Source organism: Vidua macroura, chromosome 13 (genome assembly GCF_024509145.1).
Source record: "Vidua macroura isolate BioBank_ID:100142 chromosome 13, ASM2450914v1, whole genome shotgun sequence".
In the NCBI taxonomy this organism is placed as follows: Eukaryota; Metazoa; Chordata; class Aves; order Passeriformes; family Viduidae; genus Vidua; species Vidua macroura.
In genome coordinates this window covers 12,564,481-12,583,812 of record NC_071583.1, presented here as the reverse complement: position 1 = coordinate 12,583,812, position 19,332 = coordinate 12,564,481, and the positions used below count along the sequence as shown (strand labels likewise).

Here is a 19,332-nt window from a genome sequence, read left to right as displayed (position 1 = left end):
TATTTTTTCCTTTTTTCCACAGTTTTCTTCTTATTGTTGCTGGGTATAGCAGGATAAGCAGATGGCCAACTAGATCCTTCAGAATACACTGATTTAAAATAGACTTGAACTGTATTGCAGGAAGTGCAAAGTTTAAGACTTGGCTGAACTCCTGTGGTAGCCTGGTGTAGCTCAGTTGGTCAGAGCAGGGTGCCACTAACACCAAGGCTGTGGATTCAATCCCTGTGTGGGCCCTTCACTGGAGAGCTGGACTCAATGATCCTTGGGGGTCCCTTCCAACTCAGAATATTCTGTGATGTCATCAGTTATAATTCTTGTCTAGAAAATAATATTTTTCATAGCAGAAATGATAGAGTTGGGCTCAGTATTTTCAATTAACCATGGCCTTCAATAAAGAACTGCTACAGATAGGTAACATGTTTGTACTTTTCTTGGTTTCTGATACTGATGACATATATTTAAATTTTATTTTTACCTTTTGAGAGATCCTGTGAGATTTTGTATTTACTGTTCCAGTTTAATATTAGATGACAAGAAAAGTCTGAGCAATATGAGATGCTGGTAGAAAGAATCTGCTTTTACTATAATTACACAGGTCAGCCTTTCATGGGATGGTTCTTGATTGAGTCCATGTAATTTAAACATTGTAGCAATGCCATCTTGGCTTCAATCTAGAAAAATTTTGTTACTTTAAACTAGACATCTCTTAGTTAAAACATTTCTGATAATTGATAAAATATGGCAGTCGGTATGTGTAACTAAACAATTTTTTTTTTCTCATACTTCTGAAATTTGTTTTTAGAACACTAACTATCGAGGTAATACTTGCATTAATCCCATAAAAAACCTAATTTGAACTATATTGAACCCTTGCCAGTAGCTTTTTAGCTACCAATCAGCCAAAGAGAATGGGTAATTTCCTCTACAAATTTTAAATAATATGTCCCCATTTCCTTTGATTATTCCTTTACTGGTTTTGAAAAATGCAGACTTGGAAGCCTAGAGTATTTTCACTTTTCTCTGTAACTGATAGTAATTCTGTCTCTGAGAGCCAGAAATAGCCACATTTCTCTTGACTCTCTAGGAGTAAAACCCCAGTGATGTTTTGAGAAAGCTGCATTTGAAACAAACCCAGGGGCTTCTCTTGAGTAAGTAATTCAACACCTTGACAGTGATGAGAAGTGGGTGCTCCTATGGAGTACTGAAATGGCCTGGATTTTGGCTGTGCTTCCTGAAGCTGTTCTGTGAAATTTCCTCCCCTAAAACTGTAGCTTTTCAAACATTACCAAGGTTTTGGTTTGGGCTTAATTCAAATATAAGAAAAAAAAAAAAAGTGAGCAAAACTTTCTATGGCAGCAATAGGACAATAATATTTGGTATATTCCCCATAATGTGGGTCCTCAAATAAAACAAGTTACATCTCACTCCTGATAGAATTGCTTCTCCTTATGGTTCATGATACATTATTCCTCCAGATGACAAGTTGGTGAACTCATTACACGTTGGTATTTGACACAGCATGAGACGACTGCACTATCCATGAATGGTTCCTGTAATCTGACTCCTGCTTTAATGTTCTCATTTTTTGATAGACGCACAAACCCTTTTGGTGAATCTGGAGGCTCAAAACCTGAAACAGAAGGTAAAACAAAATTTCACTTCAATGCAAAATAAAAATAAGTTTTGACAATTATAGTTCTGTTTTCATCTCTAGCTTCTCTCTTCTAATTTAACACCAGTTTTAAAATGCTTAATTACATTGCAAGGTATTTGATTAGTCAAGTTAAATCAAACTACTGTCTGAAAATCTGCTGTAAAAATGATTCATTTTATCTTTTGTATTCATTAACCAAATGCAAAGATGTGTAGTAACTGCACCTCTAATTGCTGAGTAGGAGCAATCTCTTTCCAAGTTAGGAGTTTGGAGTTTTCCTGACTGCAATCCATCTTTGGTTTTGAATGGGAAACCCAAAACAGAGTTAGTTTTTTCAATACTTTTCTTTTTCTTAGATTCAATTCTTCATCAGTTATTTATTGTAAGATTTCTTGGCTCTATGGAAGTGAGGTCTGATGAAAGCCCAGATGTTGTTTATGAAACAATGCGTCAAATACTCGCAGCTCGCGCCATCCACAACGTTTTCAGGATGACAGAGTCACACTTGTTAGTCACATGTGACTGTTTGAAGTAAGTTTGCTTCCTGACTTCAATTGATGTTTATTTACAGAATGATCTTCTTTCACTTTGGTAAAATTTACTTTCTGGTTTGTCTTTAAAAACAAATTTTTAGGTTAATTGATCCACAGACACAAGTTACAAGACTACGAGTAAGTAACTTTGCATTTTAAGATAAATACCCAGCAATGTAATTCTTTTGCTTTAAAAATATTATTATTAGATGATAGCAAAAATCACTGATAGCATGAGATTTTCAGCCAAATTTCCAGTGCTATTAGGAGACCAGTGCAGACATTTAGAAACACTTGCAAATCAGGTTTGGGGGAGTGATTTCAGTAGGTCAAATTGGCTTTTGAGACTCCCTTCCCCCTGTGATCTGAAAGGGTAAAATAGTAAAGAGAGAACATTAATAATGGAGTCACCTTAGTTCTGAAGTCCAAGAGGGTTTGTTTGCTGTTTGGTTTCTCTGTTTTGTTTTGGGGTTTTGTTTTTAATGCATAATTGCCTTGAGGGTGTTGAATGGTTTCTGGTTTGATTTCTTGTTTTTCTACTTCTTTATAAAAAAATGCATATGACAGGAGTAAGTGTAATTCTTGTTAGGATATGAAATAAGGCCAGCTTAATTCTTTAGTAATAGCAGTCCCTATTCATCATATTTCAAAACTATTCCCTTTTTCCCTTTTTTATGCATAATTTATGGTCTCTCAGTTTTTTGTGTTTTTAGAAACATTCAATTTTTTGGAAGCTCTGAATTGCTTTCCTTTTCATAAAATAAAATCTTGAGAATGGAAAAATATCTTGATATTTAAAGTTTGACATTAAGTTCAGAAATGCTTCACAGCTGTGACTTTATTTACCTTTTGCAAGTGAGATAGATCAACTGAGGGTATGTCCCATATACTAAATGCACACATCTAATTCCAGGAAAACTCATCCTGTCAGATCATAGCAGCTGTGGTAGGGACTCTCAGAATTTTTAAGTTCATTGTTTGATGAGTCTTAAAAAGATAATTTGAAGTCCAACCTCTTATAGGAATAAGAGTGCAAAACAGTTTTCTTGTAACAAACTAATGAGAGTATGTGATTTGTATGGGTTGGGTTTTTTTTTCCTTACTTATATAATTCAGGAGAACTGAGCTAATTGCAGTAAAGGTTTTTGAGAAGTAGTGCCTTTACATGGAACTAAATATTGAAAGCTTAGTCACAAATGTAACTATAATGAATAATTAATCAAATTAATTAAAACAAAATAAAACAGGAGTGTATCTACTTTTAGGAAGATGACTGACTCACACTGCAAATGTAGTCCCTTTTTCTTACATGGAGTGTGTTTTTTGACATTTGCTTGTCTTTGGAATAATTTAGTCCTTGCTGTCTGTGTTTTGTAATTACATTTGGTCGGGTAACTTCTTGTGCTGTGGTTGTGCATTAATTAATGTGCAGTGTATTGAAACCTCATGTGGCAAATACTTGGAATCAGTTTTAATCTCTCCCTGTCTGATCCTTTTGGCAGTTTCCTTTGCCCAATGTAGTGCTGTATGCCACACACCAGGAGAATAAGCGCCTGTTTGGATTTGTGCTTAGAACCTCAGGAGGGAGAGTGGAGAGCCGCCAGACTTCCATCTGCTATATATTTGAATCAAATAATGAAGGGGAAAAGGTATTGGTGATGGTTGTGACTTGTATCAGTTGTGAATATGGATTCCAAGATGCTAGATCCATTCAAGCTGTCTAAGGCATTTTTTAGGTACTGACAAAGTTAAACCTGTCATTTTAAGTGCCTGCAAATGCTTTAATGTGCTGTTGCATTTAATTTGGGATGCTAGCTTAAATTCAAAGGCATTTTTAATTATTTCCATCTGTTTTGTGTTTAGATTTGTGACTCTGTTGGATTGGCCAAACAGATAGCTTTACATGCAGAACTGGTAAGAATCTTTTTGGGGCAAAGGATGCTGGGGAATGGAAGGAAGCGGGTATATCTATGTGTAATAGATTGTATTCTGCAAGATGCTTCTAGATGCAGCAATACAGTTGTATATTTTAAGGGACTTTTTTCCTAGAATTTAAATTCAAATGAAAAGACTGACCGATATCTACTGTAGAACAATATTCAATATAGGATTCATTTGCTACTTTTAACAACCATACCAGTCCTTTAAAAGCAGAATAATCAAAACAGTGATGTCACAGTCTTGAGCAAGCTCATATTAATTAGTAGTGTCTCAAACATCTCAGGCTGTTACTGACTTTATTTACATTTTTGCCCTTTAGGATCGAAAAGCCTCAGAAAAGCAGAAGGAAATAGATAGAGTCAAAGAGAAACAGCAAAAAGAACTGAATAAACAAAAGCAAATTGAGAAGGTACATTTTGTCATTGTTTCTTAATATTAGGTTTTTTCTACTTACTTTCTTTTGCAGTTTTGTCCAAAGCTGTCCACTGATAGTATTAATAGATTATTTAGAAATCGTAATAATGGTATCCTGTGTCCCTTGGAGATGGCTTTAAGGGTAATACTCTTTTTCTGATTTCCCAACCCCCCTTCTCAACTTAGGACTTGGAGGAGCAGAGCCGGTTGATAGCAGCTTCCAGCAGATCCAACCAGAGCAGCACAGAAGGACAGTTTGTAGTCCTTAGCAGCAGCCAGTCAGAAGACAGTGATTTAGGAGAAGATGGAAAGAAGAAGAGAGAATCTGAAGCCTAAGGTTGCCTGCTTCATTAGAATTGGAATCATTAATATATCTGGTGAAATGGCACAAGTTCTACAAGAGGTGAAATGTAGGTAGAGGGTCTGTCATGTTATAGAAAAGACTTCACAATATATAGACCCTATTATGCCTTGATTTTTCTTTCTAAGTAATTTCTATTTCCTGTCAGTATAATTTCTCTTGTATGCCAGATGAAGCATGGTGATGCTGCCATGTTTATAACAAACATATCTTTTCTCAAGGCTTCTCTGCAGTATGGGAAAAAATGTGGGTGTTTTCCCCACTTGCCTCTGTGCAACTGACTGCTTTGGAAGCAAACCTGAAAAACCATTGGCCTTCAGCAGTAACACTGAAATTTGTTCTTTACACTGCAGTATGGAAAACACCTTGCTGGAAACAAAAGTGAATGTCTAAATAAGACAGTGCTAAGCTTTACCCAGTTTGTTGCACATACCTTTTCTTTGATTTAGAAAGAAGGATCCCCATTAACATCAGTGAGATGTGCAATAGTTCTAAACAGAAGGATCTTTTTTGTTTCATTTTGCACATTATGATACTGTCTTGATTTGGTTTTTTTTTTGGTGAATACAATGCCAGAAAAACTTCTTTCAACAGGAGAAAAAGATACTGTCAGACCTAGATAAGAGCTGATGAGATGCAGTTGAACTTTGTTGCATGAGGAAAAGCATTCCTCATCAAATTGTAAGAGTGATGTATATAGCCTTTAGTACAAGTGCCATGTTCTTGGTTTTTCCCCAGTACTTGGAATACAAAGCTGTAAACCTTTGAGTTCATTTTTATGCTTAGAGTTGCAGGAACATCTTGAATTCCATCATATGAAAATCTTCTGCATATGTAAATGCCTTGCTGCTAGTACACTACACCTACTGGAAATGAGTTGAGGCTCTTTAGTCTTTTTATGATTTTGTGAACAGAATTTACCAGTTCTGAAGTAAGAGATTATACCAATCCTACATCCTAGAGTCAGTTCTGGAAAGCATTTTTCAAAGTGGTGTCTGTTTACAGCTTGTAATCTGCACTCCATATTCCATACCCTGTGTAATATTTATTTTGTATAGTATTAGATGTGCATTCACCTTTTGAACCAGAAGAGAAATCTTGTTTGAAGAGAAATATTTATTTTTGCACTAATTACTATAAATATTAAAATCCAGAGGAACAGAAGATAGCTCTCTAATAGTGGCATGAAAATAACAGGATATGTAGAGAGAAGAGAATATACTTATATTCCAAGTTATAATATAACAGTTATGAGTGATTTACAGTTCATTGCAGGGCATTTCTGGTGTTCAGGAATGGAAGCAATTTTCAGAGTATCTCCTCAGCAGCTGGTGGTGGCCCAGCCCTTCCTAGCCAGAGTTGTTCAGTGCTGATCAAGTAAGTGAGGAATCTCAGGCTGTGTCTGCTGGATGGCTCTAGGTGCACAGAGGGCTCTTCTAACTCATGGGAGTGCCCTGCACTGGCCAAAGCCTCCTCCTGCTCTTGGTGCTGGAGATGTGACTTCGTGTGCAGGAGTTGGTGGCCTCAGCTCCTGGGACAGGAGAGAAGGGCAGCAGTGCCTGGGCAGGAGCAGAGGCAGCTGGAGCTGCAGAAGCTCTGGGTAGAGGTTTTACAGCACAACAGAAATTTTACACCACAGGGGCTTGAGCAGCCACCAAAGGGCTCTGCCTTGAAAAAGGAGGGGAGGAGGTTGAGGAACAGAGCCGCCAGGTTCTCTTCCTGAGTTAGTTACCAGATCCTCTTCCAGTGTGATTTGCATCCCCAGAGTAGCCAGTCACTTGTAGAAATATCTGCATTTGCTGTTGCCCAGTTAGGTCACATAGTATTGCCCTGTGGCTGGATTTACCTGGCACAGTGCCACACGGACCACATCAGCCTGAGACTTCTTGTAAAAGACAGTGGCATTTTTATTTCATATCTAGGCTTCCATTCTCAGCTCCCATTTTTAAGAGACTATTTTTATTCTTGCCAACAAAAATTTACAGAGAGGCACCAAATCCAATTTTTTTCCCTTTTTGTGCTTAAATCAAGGCTTACAGAGAGTGGCAAGGCAGTTTGTCTCTGAAGAGTATTCCAGTTCATGTTTGTTTGTGTTTGTTTTTACTTACTGATATTTGTTTCCTATCAAATAATATCACGGGGTAGCTCGAGGTTACTTTGTCTTACTTGTATCTTTCTCACGTATTTACTGAGGATGAAGCAGTTTGGAAACAGCACAGGAAGCCTCTGAAATCAGTTGTCTCTAGTGTCTAGAATCCAGTCCTCAGCTTGTCAGAGAAGGACTAATTGTGTTAAGCACTGGAGCTGCAGTAGCCCAGGCTTCAGAGGGAGGACAAATAATAGACAAGCACTCTCATGAAAAAGCATTTCTGATGTGCAGCCTGTTTTGCATTAACCTTATTGAAGAAATGTCAGAAAATGGAATTACTGTATTTTTCACAAAAACTACCCATATAGATATAAATCTGCAGAGATGAGGAAGAAAGGCTAATAAAGTTGGCAGGTGAATTTACTGTCAAATGGGATTTTTTTGGATTTAGCAATAAATATTGGAATTACTCCATTTGCTTTTCAAGCTTTCCATATATGCTATTAAATGTAGCTTTCTAAAACAGAGTAGGAGTGAAATACATTTCACTTACGTTGGATGATTCTCATTTTAACCACTTAAAGATTGATATGCATGAATGTAATGTAGGGGTTGTTTGCTTATTTAGAGGAGTTTCACTGGTGTAAAATGAGCAAGAAAGTATAAAAGCATCTGGGATAATGATGAAAGCTGCAAGAGCAAGGAGCATGCCAGCAGAGCTGGGGAAGTCAGACAGGGATGGTGACTGAGTTAGCAGAGGGGTGAGAATTACTGAGCTTTGCCTAGGGAGGATCACACAGGTTGTAATTAGAACTATCTCAAGGCAAAAACAGCTGCTGAGGTTTCATACATGACTTTTTTTCCTATAAGGTTTAGAACTACTTCATTAGAAAACAGCTTTGTTGTAAAAAAAATCAGAATGATGCTTGGTATTTTCCATGAGAGTATATAACTTATAGTAGGAACACCTCACGGTCTGCTGGGAACTGCTGTGGTAGAATTTCACCACCAGAGTATTTTATTATTGTAACTAAACTACTGGATGCTTTCCTTTCCTAATTTACAGGAGATGAAGTAAACTCTCCTGTTTATTATTTCCTACTGCCTTTTATTCACAAACTGATCTTTCAAGCACTTTTGGCTGAAGCTGTAGTTTGCTTCATGTGCATCTACTATTACTTCAGTCACTCCTGAAAATATTCTTTCAAGTCCATGATTTTGAAGTGACTTCATGTAGGTACTGAATTGGCAGTGTTGTTCAGGACTAACTTGTTATTTTGCTAATTGCAGCCTCATAATTACTGCCAAACTTTTATCCCTTAAGTAAGAGGATATGAAGCTCATTACACTGTGTAGATCTACACACTGCAGACCAAGCCAGTCTTGCTGTCAGCTGTTTCAAGCTACATACATCCTTTATGTATGTAATGGCATGAATACACAAATATATCAGATGTGCTTATGGGTATGCATTTTATTGCATTACAGATGATAGCTGGCACTCCTCTGTGGTCACTGCTAGATTTGGCCAAGTCTGAACCAGAGGACAAGGTCAAAGTCATGTACTGCTTAAACATATCCAACTGGATATGATCAGGTAGTGAAAAGTCAGTTGCATGTCATAGTCTTACTTTGTTAATCTGTTTAAGTTTGAAATTGTATCAAGACAATTTACTAACAGTAAAGTAATATTTCAGAGTTAAGAAACATTCCCCTTCTCAAGGGCTGTCAGATTTCCTCTTTATGTGGATGTAAACCCAGAGCTGAAAATTGTGAAACAGCTGATACTATTTATGAAGCTGTAAGTGATACACATGGATATAAAGAAATAAATTTGACTGTTTAAGGTAAATTCTGTCTATGCTTAAGGTAAATACTTATTAATTAGTTGCACAGCACTTGGGACAAGCCAATGGTGAAAACTATGCTACAATATAGTCTCTTTATTATTTAGGAAATAGTTCACCTAGAGAAAGAAAACTGCCACTGCTTAGTGAATTTAGTAGAGATACTGTCTAGTGTAACAGCAAAAGCCAATACCTTATATTCTTTCTCTTGCTCTGTATTACAAAAATTCTTGCAAAGTAATTAGACCCCAAGGCTTCTTGTTTTAATTAAGCACTAAGTTGCCATTTTTGCCCCTGCCACAGTGGTATCTAAGTTGTCATGACAAGAGTAAGTCAGTGTATCATTGTGAATGCACTTGTATTCCTAATGAAGTTTGTATTGCAAGCTGAGGATTTTGTACAACCTATCTGGTCATTTTTATAATAGAGTGGAGTGGTCAAATTCTTATGATGGTGTTCTGGATTGGTCCTGTTCTGGTGAAGTGTAAGTGATTTTTGCAGTATTTGAGACTGACTTGCACATTTTCCCTGAATAGCTGTATTAAGAACAACCAATGGCATATTTTGTCAACTCTGATTGTTGTGTCTTAATCTTGGAAACATGGATAGTAACCCTATTGTGCCAGGGCTCCAGTCAGCATTTTATATTTTAAATAGAAGCTTAAATATAGTAACTTTCTGGGTGAGACTTGTACTGATGCAAAAGCCTCCTGCATTCTTCATCATACTGACTTTCAGGAAGTACCATTACTGGTGACAGGATGTGTTCCCTTCCATTAAAATAAGTTCTGACATGCAGGTATAGCCCTCTGTTGTCAAGTGTAGCTCAGTTCTCTTTATTTTTATAGCAGTAGCCAGATAACCTCAGAGGAAGTTGTTACACTTGGAAATGCTCTTAACTTACTTTTGCAACAATCAGAGACTGAAGGTGAGCAGGAGCTGTGGCAGCTGGCTGGGCAGGGCCCATGGTGGGGCAGTGACAGGGCTGTGAGGGCTCTGCGGAACAAGCCGAGTGCAGAGGCTCTACCAGCACAACCATTACCATGGGCATTGGACATATCTTCACAGGCTCAGTTAGTTTATTATGGGATAAACACCATGTAAAAAACCACGGGCCATAACCACATTATGGTTAAATTTGTATTTTATAAGGTTTGTAGATTTTTCTGGGGAAAAGCAGACTTTTGAATTCTGTAACTTCTGTGATAAAGATGCATGTATAACTAGAAAAAAAAAAAATCTATGCTTACTTGATTATGAAGGAATAAATAATACTAATGCCAAATGTGTTGATGAACTTCTTTTTTCTAAAATAGGAACTGATATTTGCAGTATTTTTAGAAGGGACAGACATGCCTGTAGGTCTTTCTAAGATTTCTGTAAGACTTCCTAAAATGACAGGGTTCCAAAAGTTTAAGCTCCACCTCTATAGAGAGAAACTCCAAAAATTGCAAGTCTGACTTAGGACAGCACGGTGTAAGGAGAACCCAGTTCTAGAGAGAATAGTCCAAGTTCATGGTGGATTAGACATGCCAATACCTGAGAAGGAGCTGCAGAACTAGCACAACTTTCAGCAGTGCCACCTTGATGAAACATTGATTTGTCACATGACCTGCTGTGAGGTTTCTCAAGCTTAATTAAATCCCATTTAATTGCCTAGAATGGGGGATTACTTTATTGGGTGAGGAAAAGAATTACTTAAGCTGCTCTTCAGAACTTCACAAATAAAAACTATTTCTTGTCAAGAGAAGGGAAGAAGTACAAGAGAATAAACTATGTCCCTTCCTGGTTTTAGTCAAATCCCTGACCTTCAACTAAACCCTGAGTTTAACCCTGGAATGAGGGTAGTGGTATCTGGTATGACAAGCTTTAATTTAGCCACAATACAAGGATTGCAGCCCTGTATTGTACACTTCCTTAACTTGTCACACCAGGCATTTAAAATACTGTTGCCATAATTTGCAGATAGGTCACAGTCCAGGAGATCCTTAGAATGGGATCACTAATACTTACATTTTGGGGATCTCACCATTTTCTTCAGGGGGTGAGGGGAGAGCACTGGCATTCCTTAATATACAGAGGAGAGAAAATCCCAAAAGAAAAAAACACAACAGTCTTATCCACATTAAATTCCCTTCAAAGTACAGGACAAATACTTATGCACAGTTGAGGTTGTAGATCCCTGTGAAGTTTTCCTGTCCATAAAGATCATATTCCTTGTACAGGATGTAATCTTTCAAGCAGTTTGGCAGTGGAAGGAAGGTCATGAAGACAGGACAGCGGAGACGCAGCCGGCCCATGCATGCCCGGATCTTCAGACGGCAAAGGTGCTTCAGAGAGCGAGGATTTGCTAGAAAGGAGAAGCAAAATTAAAATGCTACCAAGCAAAAAGGCCCCAGTGCCAAACCAGCTTATTTTCATTAAAAATGTAAGCAGATACTTACTTAAAATGAAATGGATGTCTGGCCAGAGTTCCTGTTCTTTGAGAACTGCTTCGAGCTTCCAGCAAATCTTAACATGATCAACGTAATCTAACATGACTCGCACTACTTTCCCAGACACGTGCTTCAGCCAGGACAAGGTTATCACTTCACAGAACTGATAGGAACAAAACATTTATTAGGATAATATTTGATACTGCAGTAAATTACTTCTGTCTCTGAGGTCAAGAACAATTACTTGAGCAGGGTTTTAGAGGTTGCCACAGCTTGCATAAGCATGACTAGTAGAATCTAAAAATCTGAGAGATGCTTATTTTGTACTAGATCCAAAAATAAACTTAAGCAGCTGTGTATCTGGGGATTTGGTACTTAAAAAGAAGTGCTACCACTCTTAAGTGGAATTGAGACTTGTGTCCCAGGTGCTTAATAGGAGGAGCCACCAGCCCACTGCAGTATCATCCCCTTATCTTTAGGTTAAAGAAGGGTTTATTAGGTTCAAATGGACTTTACAAACTGTGAAACAATGACACTGATGAGTGTCTCCAGGAAGCTCTTTAGGTTTGCTAATTTCTGCTCAGTGCTTATCCCACCAGTTCCAGGGGTCCTTTCAACAGCCTTCCAGTCTTGGTGTTCTAGTACAAGACAATGCAGAGAGCCAGCCTGCAAATCTCTGCTTTCACAGCATGGACAACACTGCCCTGGAGAGCCAGTTCCTTACTGATCATTAGCATATCATCAGCTATATTTTCACAATTCAAAATGACTGTTTACAACATTTGCCGTCATGAACTAGGCTTCATAACAACATCTGGTTCATTTTAAAGCCTTGTCTATTCCTCTCTTTATGTGTAACCTGTCTCCAAAACTTCTTTTTTCTGACAGTGCATAAAGCCCCTTTCCATTTAGTTTTAGGAGGGCTGTAGGACAGCACCTGCAGCCGTGTGACACTTACCATGGTGTCTTTGATGACGGTGGAGGTCCAGCCGTCCGTCACATACTGGGAGTGGTCCCCGCTGCCCCACGGGCAGTCGAAGCAGCGGTGCACGTCGTAGCCATAGTTCAGCAGCATCCTCAGCATGACCTCATCCTTGAGGGCGTACTGCAGAGCTGACGGGAAGTGCGTGGTGTTCACGCGGCAGAAGTAGTTGACATTGGCCCCATGGCGGAGCAGCAGGTTCATTAACTCGTAGTTGCCCATTCTCAAGGCTATTTGGAGGCAGTTGATGGGATCTTGGTTTGTCAGGGCTCCGGCGTTGAGCAGCAGCTGCGTTGAGCAGATATCCCCGTTGGAAACAGCGAAGTACAGGGCTGATTTCCGGTGGTCGTCGTAGCCTTTGCGAACCCTCTGAGCCAGCATAAAATTGGCATCAAAACCCGACTGCAGGAGAAACTCAAGGCACTGAGGATGTGCTCCTGCTGCTGCTGAGTGAACTGGACTTATCCCACTTTCTTTAATGGCAGAAAAATCAGTCACTGGAACTAAATATTTGAGAGCTCTGAAAAATTAAAACCAGAAGCATCTCAGAATCTTAAACATTTTGGTTCACCTAATTCATACTCGAATTTCTCTATGTTGCTGGGCTTCAGAAGTCACCATGACTGCTGGAATAGTCTAATACCAAATCTGTACCATGGCATGCATTGACTTGAATTGCTAACAGCCCAATGGATGCTGACTTTACATCTACTACACATAAAATATTATTATATTATACTATTACTCATGAACAACCCATTCCTTGCTATAGGAATTAATGATTCCTTTTTCAATAGACATTTTTCCTAAATGTTGAAAGCACAGTGTTATTGCTTAAGCTATAAGAATTAGGGAATTAATTATGTATTATAACATGAAAACATATTATCTATAACGTAATATATACATCTAAGTTTAAATATTACAATTAATATACAGAAAATATTAATACAGAAATTAGGAATACTCAGGTGCTTGTTTCTCATTTGTTAGTTGTGATTTCAGCATAAATGTCTTCCAGTATTCTTACGCTCTTTAAAATAGGGATAACCCTTACTATCTATTTGTCTATTTAGTATATTCACCATTCACATTTCTCTGATGGGGTGGAGATGAGACATTGACCCAAAGAGAGTGACAATGTTCCAAAAACCTCAACATCAGACTGGACAGTGTTACTACTTGTGACAAATGGGGAAATACCAGAGGGATTAAGATGTACATCATAAAATCATGAAGATTTTATCTTAACTGGTCTCTTACATTCAGACACGGAACAGACATATTTACACGGTCAAAAATAATTCCTCATACAAAGCTACAGATATTCTGCTTGCCATGAATAAGGTAAAATTAGTACAATTAATATTTCTGGTGTCACTATTATTTGATTTTTAAGTATATTAACTCACAGAAAGTGTCCTCTATATGCAGCTCTGTGGATTGGTAAATGACCCGAGTGCTTTGGTACATTGGCATCAGCCCCATATTCTAGTAAAAGACTCACAGAATCTGGATTTCCTCCTCCTGCTGCTTCAAACAATATAGAAGCACAGTCCATTGCCTGTGAAAGAACATCTGCACCTGGGAAAAAGCAGCAAGGATTTTCACAGTAGTCACTGTAAATATTAACCTGCAATTAATATCTCCAGCCCCCCAGTGATATGGTATTTTGAATTCTATTCTCCACCAAACAGAACCACTATGGGCATAAATCTCCATGTTGGATCCTTGGTTTTAGATGTGTTTATGTGATCCTTGGAACAAGAAGGTCCAAATTGCTTTGAACACAGTAAGAATTGTTCCTTGAATTGCAGCAGCAAAAGGTTTGGTTCTTATTCATCAAAACAATTGCTTTTGGTTTACAAACAATGCATTTAAATTCTTTTACTTTACAAAGAACAGGCACGTGTAACTGTAAACATGAGACCAGTATCCAAGAGTTCATGCAATCCAGTTCCAATGCTGCTGAACCATCATGTAAAATTCCCCACAATAAATATCTTGTTAAGTGTGCCCTAGGGTGACCTGTCTATGTGAGAAAATAATTGAGCATTTAAAAAAACATTGTAAGTACTCACTAAAATATTAATATATTATTTTAATATTATACCAATTGGTATTTGTCAGGCCTTCACTACATCACAACAACCCTCAGTACAGATGACATTTCATTTTCCCTAGTAAGGTGAGCTACTTTGCTGCTGTTTTTGAAGGCATATCTAAAGCCTTCTCTTCCTATAAGGTCCTATATAATAAAGTCTCACCTTTTTGCAGTAAGAGCTCCATAATTTCTGTATGTCCCATCTGTGCAGCCAGTGCTAGAGGTGTGAGCCCATATCCACTGCGGGGGTCAGGATCTGCTCCAGAATCCAGGAGAAGCTGTACCAGATCCTTCCTGCCCAGTCTGGCTGCCTCATGCAGAGCAGTTCTCTCATGGACACAGCGCAAATTCACTCTGGCACCAGATCGTAGCAACAAGGAGGCAATGTCATGGGAATCAAGTTTAACTGCTGTAGGACAGCAAGCAAAGCATCAGACAGGATTGTTCTTCAGTGCTATTCTGTGCGCTATGGCTGCTGTTACATGACTGCTCACTGCTCCTGGCAGTGCTATTTATGCAATGAGAAATGCCACCCTACACTGAAAGGTTTAACTCATCAACAAGTCTGTTCTTGGCTTCCAGGACAGCACTAAGTATGCAATTGAATCATTTCGTGGTAATCTCTCTTTCTCTCTCTGTAGATTTTTTTTTCTCTCTGTTGCATTTGGTAATGGAACAGAACACAGCTTTCCTTGCCACTAGATGGAGACCACACCCAGAGCCCTGGTGCTCAGGAGCTGCCACCAGAGCTCTGTTGAATCACGAGCATTTACCACAATATGAAACAAAGCTCATAAGGACTTTTTCATATGCTTTCTTAGCTTAATAAGCCTGAACTCTTAAGTCAGGGAGGATCTTAAAAGAGAAATTTGCAATAGCTCCAATGGATGCAATGATTAGGCAACACCTTTCCCTCCTTCTCTCCTTGATCTTCCAGGCTGTGCAGGATAGCAAGTGTGCTTCAGCAGGACAGATTAGGCTGAGCAGCTTCATGTGCCACAGCTGCTTGAACGCCAGTGCCAGCATTCTGTGACAGAAACTGTGATGTCCCATTATCTGTGACCTACACGGCTGTTTTAGATAAATCCCATGCATCCCCTCCTTGGGGGATGGTGCATTTTAATGCCATGCACTTCAGAAATATCTAGGAGTCCTGTACTGTATTTTTTTTAAACAGATGGCCCTGACTTGAAACTGCAGCCATTCTACAAGGATGGACTGAGAGTCCTTCACATTACTGGTAGGCCTTTTTTTCCTCCTTAACAATAGTTTTGAAAAAGAAACCACCTTTCCAATACAGAAAAATGTCTGGGATCATCCAAGAAACTTGAGTGCTTCTTTAGAATTTAGAAAATAAGAAGACACTTTCCTTTTTTTTGGGGTAGAATTCAGTAAGAATGAAGGCATCATAGCCCAAACTGAGGGAAGCAAAGGAAATGAACACAACGCTTTTGAAAAACATTTTGGCAAAATATTGTTCTTTAGAAATCATGAATTACAGTTCTTGTGCATGATCAAATTAAAGTGGCATTCACACAAAGAATGTGGGTATGAGACCATACTAGGACTATAGTAGCTATGGGACCTTATTCCTAAATTACAAAATATTAAAGAGAAATGAACTGAGAATGTCAGCCTGTCTTCTTCACTTGTCACCCTTGGACTAATGATGGCAATATCTAAATAGAGACAAACACTGCTTTTCACTCTACATACTGCAGATAAACCAGGCTGGTTGGCTATAATTTTGGATAATTAAAACCAATTACCATGGGCTTTTGAGAAAAAAAGGCTGATGCAATGAAGGAGATACCATATGGGCAGAGAATATGAATGTTCTATGCCTGCAGACATGAAGGGCAGTAGTAGCATGAAGAAGCAGAAGGACTCGCTACCTGGCACCACTACATGGTGTATGATGCCAAAGAAAGCCAAGGATGGCACTCTGCACTTCATGGAGAAAGCTAATTATCATCTGAGAAAAACAGTCAGAGACAGACCTATTCAATGCTGAGATTAACTTTTATTTCCTCCTTATAGCAAAATGTTTTAGGCGTTGAAGGCAAATATGTCACCTTAAAACCTAAAATGTATAACTGTATCCTCACCTCATTCCCTCACCTCTCCACCCCTAAAAACAGTATTCACCTATAACTAAAGGAGAATCTCCCTCTTCATTTTTAACATTGGGATTGCAGCCATTGAGCAGGAGAAAGTGGACATTGTCCACAAAACAATTTCTTACTGCCACCAAGAGAGGTGTTTCCCCTTTTAGAGTGGACTGTTCCCACGTAATGTCACGGGAGGCTGAAATACAGAAAAGCAGAACACATTTGAAGTTGGATGATTCATCAAACTTTACTTTGTAAAACTTTTTGGTGGAAAAATAGAAGGACTTTGTACCTTTTAAAGTTATTTCAAGGATGTTCTTATTTAGCTGTGCTGCAGCTTCATGCACAGGAAGCCAGCCTTGCTGATCTGCTTCTTCAAAAGCAGAACTGTGCCTCACCAACTTCTTCAAGGCCTCCTCTTGGCCTGTGATATTTTAGCATAGGTACATATCCCATTACACATCATAAGACAAAATTCAGGCAATAATACATTGAGTGCCATTTATTCCACCAGGGTATCTTGCTCATTATGAAAGGCCTGGAGTTTTCCTCTAATTTTAGGAGATGAAGCACTGGAATTTTTGAAAGGGGTGACACTTGAACCCATCCCACTTCCATGATCCTATCTAATAAGCTAGCTTTTGGATGTCTTGTTTTTAGTTTCCTTACTTCTTCCAAGACTATATAAAGGAAAGGTGCACTTAAATCAGGTGATCAAACCCCCAAAGTGTAGGCATTGCTCAGCCATTCCCAGGGGTGTAGGCTTAGTGTGGTGTGTTTGTACTTAACTGTCCGAATTGCTGCAATGATCTGCCCATGTTCTTTACTTGCAGTACACTGGAAACTGCATAAACAGAACAAGAATAAAATGAGAAGTAAAAATTCATGTGAAGCTAAGGATATAATTATACCTTACTTCAAATACTCTAATTTAGACAATACATTAGATTTTTCTGAGTTACATTGGTTTTGTGAGGGGTTAACACATTGAAACACTATTTTTGTTGGTCTTTCCCTGACACTGTAAACACTGAATTTTTCACACAAAGGCCAATAATTAAATGCTAAAATGAGGAGAAGCTCCCATACCAATCTACTTCTACATCACCTTCACACATTTCACATTTTCCAAGAAACAGGTCCACTTTTTCAGGGAGCGTTGCAGAGGACTCAGAACAAGTGAGCTACCAGTGCTTTCCAGTAGCCATGGGACAAGGTCAGCACAATACAATTTAGGGAGTTAAAAAAGGAAAATAAGGTCTACTAAATGTTTACAGTAATGCCAAGAAAACACCCAAAATAGAAATAATAACTTACTACCTTTCAACCTCTGCTGCACTTGTTTCAAATTTGTGTCTATCTTGTAAGCTTTCCTGAATAGCTCGCTGGGTAGAGATTTCCTCATCTGAATCACCATCAACCATATACACAGAATTATTCATGGCAAATCAGCACCACATGAATTACTTCTGTAGGGAAACACTGTTTTTTAATTAGAAGCAGATGTCAAATCTTCAGGTTAGATCTGGAGTGATAGAAACAGCAAACACTGTGTCAGTATCAAGAGAAATGAAACACAGCTTAAAATAAATGACTACACTGTTCTATGCTTAAGCAGTCATGCTGTTCTTGGCATATTCAAGAGCTCAGATGTTCTGTTAGGCTCAAACCTCTCATCTATTTTACCTTATCAAAACTTCCACTTCTGTGTTTCAAGAAGCTGGCCTGACAAAGCAAAACAAAACAAAAGTACAGGGCAAGGTAAAATAGAATTAATAAATAAAACTGAAAGTTAATAAATAACTTGGCAAAATGAATGAGCACAGGAAATTTAAGGAAGTTGTCAACATGTCAACTGCAAAGCTTGAATAATTCTAGAAACATCTTAAAGTTGGGCAGCAATAATTCATAGCAAATCTGCATAATTTAATTTGTTACCTGGTTCACCTAATGTGTGATTGCAAGGCCTTGCTCTGTAATTGCATATATAGCAAAAAAGAGAAATATATTAGCAACATATACAGTAAGAAACTGTTAGTAATTGATTTTACTATGCCTCAATGAGTACATAGACTACTTCTTTTTCCTAAAAATACTAGTAATTTTCCTATGAATTGAGAAAATATACTGGGTTTCCTCACCTTCTGAAAGAGGGAAAATCTCCGCCTTTGAAGAAGTGATTATTAAGCTGAAAGTGACATTTTCAGGATTGTAAACAATCTCTGCAGAGCCCGTGTCCATTAATAGCTCACTATAAATACCTGATCATAAGATACTCTGGGACTTTCTCCCACACGTCAGTCTCTCACACGTCAGTTATGTTTAATAATCTGACCTGATAAGCGGTGCCAACAGAAGAAGGAATTAAAAGTCCAGTTTCCTTGTAAAAATACTTTTGAGTTTCGGAATAGCAGTAAGTATTACACTGTAAAAAGAAAATTCTTTAGTGCTGTCCTAGGAAAGCAAACTAAAGGTGGTCTTAGGAGCTTGCTTAAGAATGAGACAGCAGAAAAAAAAAAAACTTGAAACAAAAAAAGTAAACAAAACCAAGCAAATAATTAAACAAAAACTCTGTTAAAACTATTACATGTTCCTGATTGCTTAATCATAATTCACATTAATATAAATAGAAAAGCAATTGAAAAACAGATTTTTTAAAGGGAAAAGCAGTTTCAGAAAGACAGACTTATACTGCTTCAACACCCAATAAGCAGGGAGGGACACAGATGCCCAGTTGTAATAGTGATGGTAGGATGGAGTAAGACCTTTATGTGCTCACTTATTCCTACTGTATTTTTTGGAGGGATCTGTACACAGAACAGATGATGGCTGTATCTGAATGCAAGGTGGAAACAGTTCTT

At 38.2% G+C, this 19,332-nt stretch overlaps 2 protein-coding genes across 4 annotated transcripts in view; one reads left to right on the top strand and one right to left on the bottom strand.

The window, feature by feature from the left end:
• Positions 1 to 10,124, top strand: part of APPL1 (adaptor protein, phosphotyrosine interacting with PH domain and leucine zipper 1) — a 25,787-nt gene extending 15,663 nt beyond the window's left edge. For both annotated transcript variants that reach the window (XM_053988947.1, XM_053988946.1), the window contains 7 exons: positions 1,593 to 1,642; positions 2,011 to 2,185; positions 2,289 to 2,325; positions 3,690 to 3,836; positions 4,051 to 4,101; positions 4,448 to 4,537; positions 4,729 to 10,124. In XM_053988947.1, the coding sequence (XP_053844922.1) occupies positions 1,593 to 1,642; positions 2,011 to 2,185; positions 2,289 to 2,325; positions 3,690 to 3,836; positions 4,051 to 4,101; positions 4,448 to 4,537; positions 4,729 to 4,878 (700 nt within the window). In that variant the 3' untranslated portion in view covers positions 4,879 to 10,124. The remainder of the gene's footprint in view (positions 1 to 1,592; positions 1,643 to 2,010; positions 2,186 to 2,288; positions 2,326 to 3,689; positions 3,837 to 4,050; positions 4,102 to 4,447; positions 4,538 to 4,728) is intronic.
• ASB14 (ankyrin repeat and SOCS box containing 14) lies at positions 1,550 to 19,332 on the bottom strand. Of its 2 annotated transcripts, XM_053988948.1 has the most exons (10): positions 17,792 to 19,332; positions 17,264 to 17,315; positions 16,764 to 16,899; positions 16,509 to 16,667; positions 14,524 to 14,769; positions 13,669 to 13,840; positions 12,233 to 12,776; positions 11,284 to 11,437; positions 10,996 to 11,189; positions 1,550 to 1,630 (listed from the first exon to the last, which is right to left on the bottom strand). In XM_053988948.1, the coding sequence occupies exons 1-9, from the start codon at positions 17,911 to 17,913 to the stop codon at positions 10,996 to 10,998; spliced, it is 1,779 nt and encodes a 592-aa protein (XP_053844923.1). In that variant the 5' UTR covers positions 17,914 to 19,332; the 3' UTR covers positions 1,550 to 1,630. The 2 variants fall into 2 exon arrangements, with proteins under 2 accessions (XP_053844923.1, XP_053844924.1); XM_053988949.1 differs by lacking the exons at positions 16,509 to 16,667; positions 16,764 to 16,899; positions 17,264 to 17,315; positions 17,792 to 19,332 and having other exon boundaries at positions 13,764 to 13,840; positions 14,524 to 14,610.